Source organism: Indicator indicator, chromosome 5 (genome assembly GCF_027791375.1).
Source record: "Indicator indicator isolate 239-I01 chromosome 5, UM_Iind_1.1, whole genome shotgun sequence".
Lineage (NCBI taxonomy): Eukaryota > Metazoa > Chordata > Aves > Piciformes > Indicatoridae > Indicator > Indicator indicator.
The window spans coordinates 20,909,892-20,918,906 of NC_072014.1; the positions used below are offsets into that span (position 1 = coordinate 20,909,892).

At 41.0% G+C, this 9,015-nt stretch overlaps 1 protein-coding gene across 1 annotated transcript in view; it reads right to left on the reverse strand.

Annotated features, from left to right (window-relative positions):
- The window catches only part of METAP1D (methionyl aminopeptidase type 1D, mitochondrial), a 51,919-nt gene extending 50,657 nt beyond the window's left edge, over positions 1–1,262 (reverse strand). The window contains exon 1 of the mRNA XM_054381297.1: positions 1,214–1,262. Coding sequence (XP_054237272.1) covers positions 1,214–1,262 — 49 coding nt within the window. The remainder of the gene's footprint in view (positions 1–1,213) is intronic.
- Between the last annotated feature and the right edge of the window lie 7,753 nt (positions 1,263–9,015).

Sequence of the window (9,015 nt, forward strand, 5' to 3'; positions counted from 1 at the left end):
TGTCATCTGTCTCTGCAAAATTCAGGATTATGCATGAAGAAAAGGCCTTTACATTTTCCAGTATTTTTCAAGACAGTTAGACACAATGAAAAATAAAAGTACCGTAGAAGTCCAGAATCAGTACTATAAGAAAAGGGATTGAAATTTTGTCATGCCAGCTCTAAAGCACTGCAGTATTATGCCTTAACTGAAAGCACACAGCATTCAGTTTGATGTTTAAATATCTGGGATCGCTTCATCTCCTATTACTACACTAAATATTTAATAGTCTTACAAAAAACTTAATCATACAAGTCTTTCATCAAGATCGTTGTAAGCATTTTCTTCTGGTCACACATACGATTTTACCATGAGAGCTTAAAAGAAACGCTCAATGAAAGATGTGACCCAAAGAGCTTCTAATCTACTTAGCGAAAGACAATAAAACCCTAAAGGGAAGGAATGAGAGGTAAATAACATTATATGCATTTTTCCAGAATAATACACCATCTCGTGCAGCTACTCTTATGCATTAATTAGTCATTAAGACACATTACAATGATTCCCCTGTGAAAGGTTCTGTGATAGAAAAGGTGCTTTTAGAGGTACCCTGGTGAATGTGGGATAATGCCACCTGAAAAGCCACTACATACCCTGATATGTCAACATGTGAAAAGTTCTGCAGTTGAGTGGCATGGTAAAAGGAACACGTATACTTATGTCAGATTACTTTTTTTCCCCTGCCAAACACAAATTGTAACAGCAAAAATTACCCAGTAAAACTAGAGCACAACACTCCTGCAGCCCCCATCCCATGCTGTGCGGCCCTGGGGACTGTTCCATCACCACTACGACCGCAGGTGTCATCCAGGTGAGGAGCCCAGGCCGGCATCATGTCCCACTACAACGCCAAGGCAACAAGCATTAATGAAAGTCGAGACTTGACAGCTGCGGCAATTGCTGCGGAACCCCGTTGCGGCTCGACAGGCCGCGCCGCCACATGGCTGCGGCCGCAGAGTGCTCTCCCGCTGCTCCTCGGAGGAGCGGCGGTCTCCCCTCTGAGGCGGCGGCGGCGGCGGCGGCGGCTGGACCTAGTTCTCCTTTACTTCAAAGAGGGCCCCAACTCAGATGCGGCGACGTGGCGGCTTGCGGGAAGAGCGGAAGGAGGGCCAAACGCCCCGCCGCGCCCGCACTCCACACGTCCCCCTCCCGCTCCACGGCAGCGCGCACTCACCTCCGCCCCGCAGCACGCTGACAGCTCTGGGCGCCGCCATCTTGCTCATGTGAGGCGGCGTCACGTGGCTGCACGCGGCAGGCCAGGCTGCGGACAGGCGCGTGGGGGTGGAGGGAGTCTTGGTTGCCTCGCGCCGGCTACACGAGGGACGTGGAGGCGTGGGGTCGACTCGCGCGCGGCGGCGGTGCCGGAGGTGGTGCCCGGCAGGTGAGTGCCGCCCGCTGGTCTTGGGCAGGGCTGCGACAAGGCCGCCCCTCCCGCAGGGGGGACCTGCTGCTGGAGCCGGCGCTGTCACCGCCGTGCAGCCTGCTCTCGCTCCCCTTGCAGGGTGCAGCTCCTTAGCTCCTCGGCTGTGGCGGCGGGGCGGCAGCGCCCCCTTCCCGCTCTTCCACGGTGTGGGGCTGCGAGGATTGTTCAGGCGGTGGGGCGGGCGGCGTGGGGTGCAACAGGCTCTGCCACCAACCCCTTGGGCTAGGGTTTGTAGGTGAGAACCTTGTTGTCGGTGCTGATCCGCGCTGCATTTACTGGTAGCCTGGGCCTGTACTACGGCGGAACGGGCGGCCTTCGAGTTGTTCTGCTGAAGTACAGCTGAAGTGTCCTTGTCTGTAGTCTCTATCCTGCTCACCTTTGTAACGTGCCCGGCAGGCACGGAGACTGTTTCCACCAGCAAGAGACATGGCAGCGAGACAGCACCTCCCAAACTGGGACTCAGCCTCAGAAGAGCCGCAGTCATACTATTCTATGAGTGCTGAAGCTGCTTCATAATGTCTTGCCCCCTTCGTCTCACTTTTTTTTTTCTTAAATTTTACTAAAGAAACAAAACTTTTGGATTTTTTTTAATAAAATGATAAACTACTATTTATGAACTAAGTTTCTGTTGCTCATACATGTAGAAAAGATCTAAAAGTGCAAACTTTTCAGTAGAGCAGTGTCTTTCCAGCCTGTTTTGGTACCTGTATCATCTCACCCTAAACAAATATCCAAAGATCATCTTACACACCGTATGACAGGTTTCATTTCACTCAAAAATCAAATTAAACTTACCATGTCCATGTATCATTTTTATTTTCCACTGTTCTGTTTCCTTGCCTGCATTTGACTTGCCTGTGTGAACAATTAAATGGATTTTAAAATTACAGTCTTATGGCTAATGAGAGTTGTAGAAACACTGTTACAGGGCATAAATCCAACAGCTGTCAGGCAAATACTAAGGTAACAGAATCAAATCACCCAATGAAAGAACGAATAGAATGCATTAGTATAGTGATTGTAAGAGTAAATGGAAGAAACCAAAATGTAATACAAATGTCCTTTCTTACATCCTTACACACATGTAATGGTATTTGTATCCTTACACAAATGCACATATTATACACACATAGAGGTAACCTGTGGGGTAAGTACACAAATTCTCAAATAATTACTGAGGCTGACTGTTCATCTGCAAATTTTTTATCTCCTAGGACAGCAGTTAGTAGTTTTTAACTTCATTTGTACAAATTTTATAATTGAAAATGTGCCCAAAGCAGATACTATTTACTTCTCTGAAAAAAAGCCCCCAAAATGTATGAACTTAAAAGTTACACTGCAAATATTTCTGCCTTTAAGGATCAAGTTCCAAGTCTGATTGGGGAAAAAAAAAAAAAAAAGGCTGTGATCCTATGCAGACATTACTAGCAAAAGTACATCACTTAATCACCTGCCAAAGCCCAGCTATTTTATAGCTTATATCCAGGCTACACAGTAGTTTAAAGATCACAGAACCACAGAATTGTTTTAGTTGGAAAAGAACTTTAAGATCACTGAGTTCAACCAGCTCAATACAATACCTTGCATTGCCTCCAAAAATTAAAGCAATCCACTTCTTGCCATATCCTGCACCAACTGATGTTTCTTCATTATTATTCAGTGAGTGGAGAATGACAGGATTTAAATAGAATTAAAACAGAGCTATAAATAAATGAGGAAACAGCATTGCTAAACTGTCCAGTTACTCCTCATGGGCATTACTACCCTCTGCTCACTGGTGAGAGGTGTGCACACATTTCATTTGCAGGGCAGAAATGCTCCTATTTTTACCTTGTCAGTTCTACAACATGGTATGGTCTTTCAGGAGTTTGAATCTCTATGACAATCATGTATAGCGTAAAGCAATCACATATGATGCTGTTTGGCCTAACTAGCTAGATGTATGCTGGAGTGAGTGTGCTTGTGTCTGCCTGAGGACAACATCAACACTTCACATGAAAGTAGCCATGTTCAAGTTCCGTCGCCAAAAGAAAATCACTTTTTCCTCATGACTTTTGTTTATGTTTGGCAAATCGTCTGAAATATTTAGGATGGACAGTGATGTCTCAAGCTGTCCTGAACTTCAGGTGGAGAGACAGTTTTGGAAAAAACACTTCTCAGCGCAGGGTCTTTTGAGCACCTTTGTGTTAGGTTCTTCACAGGGAATTGTTAACATCCAGTCTCACTTAGAGTGGCTCTGTGCTGTTGGAGTCAGCATTTTTTAAGTGTAGAATCTCAGGTTTATTTCTTTCCAAGATTTGACAAGCTGATAGTAAAATAAGCAAAAGATAGGCTAAGAAGTCAGGCTAGCCTTTTAAAAGCAAGTTTGACAGTTGTCTGTAACAGTCTATAAAACTTGGTGTACACTTGGTGTATAGATGAATTCTTTATAGAGAGCAATACAGAAATAGGCTTCTAGTTTAAGTAGAGCAGTTGAATAATGTTGTGGTTAGGCCAAGATTGTCTTAAAAAAATCTATTTAGTTCCACATCAGGTGTTGCTAATGAAACTGGCGTTGTCTGGGTCCTGCTCTAACCACAAATAGGTGTCCTTTTCTCAGCACTGGTCTGCAGGGAGGTAGTTTGGAGTCCCGAAATTGCAAAAAAAAAAAACCCCAAAACTTGCTACATCAGTAATACAAAGTATATATAATCAGGTGAAGCTATGCCAAACTGTTACATCACAGCTCTAGGGAGAGCAAAATGGTATCTTCATAGTCCCTACCATCATAAATTCGTTCTAGGCAAAATGTTATCTTTTCCATGAAACTATGAGAGTTCTAAAAACATAAACAGCTCTGAGGAAGGCTTAACTGGGACAAAGACAAGCATCTAAAGAGAGCACCTACCAAACAATGAAAATGTCCCTTCTGCTCATTTAGAAACAAAAAGGGATGCTAAAACTCCAAGAATGCTCCAACTGCGACAACTGTAAATGAAGCCCATACCTGTATGAGAAATGTTTACAGCATTTCATATTCTTTGTTTACTAAGGAAGCTAGTACTACTCTTGGAAGAAGACTGCACAGTACACCTTCTGTTATGTTTTTGTTTTGTTTTTTAATGTCGAAGAAATTCTGAAATGCTCTTCCCAAACTTGGCTTCATCATGAATTCCTTCTATTTGTGTGGGAGCCTTATATCTGAAATTAGCTTTGAAGAGGGGAAGAAGAAATAATTTTCCTTTTTTTTTCTTCTCTTTGCTTCTCTAGTCCAGAGAATTTAAAAATAAATTGAACATTGAGATCTGGAAATTGTTATATTAATGATCCTTTTTCCAGTAGCTTGTACCATTATGGATCTAAAATGGAGCTCAGATCCAGTATCTGTAGTCTTTTTTGCAATGCCCGTTTCTGGCAGCTTTAGTGTGAGTAACAAAGAACCTAGAAAGCATGTATTTGAATTAGTAGTTTTGAGTAGAAACTGATATTTGCATTTTTTTTTCTACAGTGTAAAAAAGAATGATAGAGATGCAAGCCTATTCTTACAATTTTCCCTCCAGTATGATGGCAGGTAGTGTGTCCTTCCCGTGCAGAGCTTGCATGTATTTGTATTGCTTTGTGTAACATCCTTCCATTTTCACTGGTTGCATTAAATTTTTAGCCTTGCAGTTCCAAATACTGCCACTGGTGTGGTTAACAGCCTTTTGTAAATTAAACATTTTAATAGATAGAATTCAGTATTCAGTTGAAATCTTTCTCTTCGTTGGAGAAAGAAACAGCAGTGTAAAATGGCTGGAAATACTGATAGCACAAGTTAAAAATGTTCCCCATGACTTTGATTTTTCAGAGAAAACAGAAGTATCTGCAACAGATACTTGCTTATGAGATACTGATTTTAATATTTTACCATGCTTTTTGTCAGCTTCAAGTCCAAATTATCCTAGCAAGCAAATGTTTCACAAAGCAGTAGCATTGAAGAACCAGAGTTTTCAGTTTGAAAGCTGAGGTTCCCCAGCTTTTAGGTGATAGGCTTACAAATATATTTCTAGCTCTAACAGTTTGATACTGATGAAATCAGGTCAAAACTGACACTAGGAGAAAAGGTAAAATGGCAGATTTTGCAACATGATTTTCAAGCCTTCTGATGTCTGACAGTCATACCATGTGACAAAGGAAAAGCATAAAGAGCAACAAAATGTCAGTAAGAGACAAAAAGAAACTGAAAAAAATTATCTATATAAGCAGATGCAAATCCTTCATATAGACATTATGGGCTGCTTACCCTCCTGCTGACATCACAGAGAGAGACAATAGGTCAGCCTTGAATTGCCTAAACTGCCACATAGCAGCTTTGTGTTTGTTCATGGGAAGGACAGACATTTACTGCCCAAGATACTGCTTCAGGTACACAGACCTTTATTCCCTCTACTATAGCAATTCAAGTGTCCTTCAAGTCCTGCAGCTTCAGGTAGCTTGCTTTCTCAGTTCTGAAACTAAAAGTATTTAGTTGTATTTCTTGAGGTTATTAGTTGTTGAATTAGAAGTTGTTTTCTATTATCTGCAGTAGGTAATTCTTACGTTTCAGAGTATATGAAAGGAAGCAGTTTGACCCAGGTTTCTAAACATGCACTTTTTTTTCCCCCCAGAGGTTGATTTACACTTTAGGAAAAAATCTTGGATTAGCAGCATTAACAATAGCTTTGTGTGGAATGAAAATTTCCCTCTACATTTGCCTCTGTGGTGAACTATATTTACCACTTTAGATAACTCCACTGAATTTTCTTGAAGTAGATTCACTGTTGCTGTGATTGGATTTGTGATGGAAGGACAAACCAGCAATCATGCCAGCAACACCAACAATGAGAAACTTCAAATACACTTGCAGATCTCACATACATTCTGAAAAGAATATTCAAACGCACAGAATTATTTTAAACGCTGTATCAGTATGTTGTACACAGTTTCACTTGACATTTGAGTGAGGGGACTGAAGAATCTGGATTTAATCAGAATGCAGAAAAAAAGTCAAAATGTACATCACAAACCTGTTAGCACTTGCTCCAAGTTTGTTAGTATGTAGTGACTCCAAAGAACAACAGCAGCTGAAGGTAAGAAACCTACGATAACAGATCATGTGCTACAATAATGGATTATGTTTGAACAAAAGTGATTTTTATCCAGGATTACTTCAGTGTCATACTGTGCCTAGAATAGGGGAGGGTTCCAATAGTGTTCTGCTTCAGCTATCCAGTTCCTACACCAACACCTCGAGTTTAAAAGTTGTCACTAAGCCTCAATGTTCATTTGTCAGCTCACAAACACACAGTTAGATCTTCCCAGTATGTAATTGCAATTCTATATAGACAGCTGTTACTAATTTGCAGATCCTCTCTTAACATGCAGAAGTCAGATACCACTTGTGACAGCTATGCTATTTTCTATACTACAGTGGTACTTGTGTAAACATAGTAGGAGATCCCTGTTCCTATGTTAATAAAGGAATATAAACAGGAGGTATACAAAACCTTTATAAATAGTATTAAACTCTATTTCAGTTTTATGTTCATATTCATGAACAGCTTGAGTCGCTACTGCATGTACTTCAGAGACAAGAATCCAGCAGCTCACTTGTAGGTGTAACTTGGTTTCCTGTTGAAAATGGTAGAACAACACATGCAGACTGGCATGTTAGAAAGCTAGGACTTTGTCTAGCAGTATCCACTGAAACTGGAATGTTTAAGTCAACTTTGTTACCATTAGTCTCTAAAATGTTAATTCTGACTCACCCCAGAAGCCTACTGAACTGATTAGGCATGTGCTCCCCAAGCAGTACTGACAGCTTTCTAGCTGTTAAAAGAGGTTATTGCCTCTTTCTCTGTCAAGGAAAAGGATAGTTCAAACACTTCTTAGACCACTTCAGGCAAAGTCAGCAGGGCTAGTTTAATTTGCCAGTAAAATTCATTTCAGATAATTGGCTTAATTAACTGTAATGGATTAGGGAGTACTCACATGGCCTTTCCTGGCAGCAGTGCTGCAGAATGGCAAGATTCAAAGTTTCTAGATTTCTTAAGAGCCTATTTATTAATATCTTTGGTGCAAAGAATGAGTAACAAACTGGTTCCTATGAACCAGGTCTTAAGTTCTGCTGTTTACAGGCATATCTCAGCACTTTAGAATGTTCACAAACCATACTGGAATAAGAAACTATGCTCAGCCTAAGACTGCACCTTCCCCATTAATGGAACTGAAGGCACTATCTCACCTGTTTCAACAGTGTCAACATATAAAGGAAAAAAAAAAAAGTAATAGGTTATGAGAAAATTGCTCTAATCACTGTGTGAGAAAGTTTCACTGTTTGTCTAAGGAAAGCAATTTTATCCTTTTGGCTCAGTAGTTTCTTTCATATCTATCCTGCACCATCTGAATATGGCAACCATCACTACCTCTGGCATTAAGCCTACATGTCATGACATTTGTCAGTCCTTTTGGGACATTTGTATAACCTGGGGGCAATAGCAGACAAACTTCCTTTCCATTCCCACATCAGGTACTAGAAGGATGAAAAGAACAGTGCAAGATTCTGTGGCCTTTTTATGCTCACTCCTACCCAAGAAAATTAACTTGTGAAGAGAGAAACAATGTTTGCCCTCTCCAACTGGGAACAGCCTCCTAGACAGCATTTTCTCTTCTCAGTCATCAGAGTTTCTTAAAAGGCTTAAGCTTCTTTGTGAGTGGCTTCAGCCTCAGTAATGCAAAAGTTTACACTATTAGTGCATACTTCCCCAAAAGCACAAGAAGTATCCTGGACTTCTATGCAGAAGTCAAATTTAAGCAGTACTTAAGTTCAGCTTTCTCTCTCTTCTCTCACCTGAATATATTCAATATGAAACCAAATTGAACCAAGCAAAAACCCCACTAATACCAGACAGTAATAGAGAACTATCAGTCTAGAAATCCCATGGTCCCATTAGGACCATGAAAAATGGTTAATCAATTTCAATGATCCTTATTAAGTCCTCTCAATTACAAGCCAAGCCAAATCAATTCTAGTGTCTAAACAATAAAAGAGGGAGGAGAGCTAGGGTATTTAAGAACTAAGCTAAACTCTGAGAAGTAATGGATAGCAGAATAGAGTTGAGGAACTACATGAAGGCACTTGCTTCCTACAGATTTGTATGTTTCTTAAACTAGTAGAAGTGCTTTTGGAGGCCTTAACATCTTGGCTGTTTCCCCAGATATGAGGCATTTTCTGATACCATGAACCTGAGGACTTCAGAATTTGAAAAAGAATATGGTCAAGGCCCTTTGGAGGCTTAAGCAGAATGGGTCTGATAGCTTATAGGAGCAGGATCCACTTTTAAGAAAGGTTAGAGAGCCTGTACTCAGGAAGCATACTAGCCAGACCACAAAACCAGTCTTGTAACCTGCTCGTTTGATATTAAACTGAAAAATGCACAGGGCCTGCACAGTACAGTAGAGTCCAAGCAAAACAACCTGAGGAGGATCAAGTTGAGAAATTGGAGAGTTGCAATATTTACACTGCCTAGATGTTATGTATTAACTTGCCATTCAGC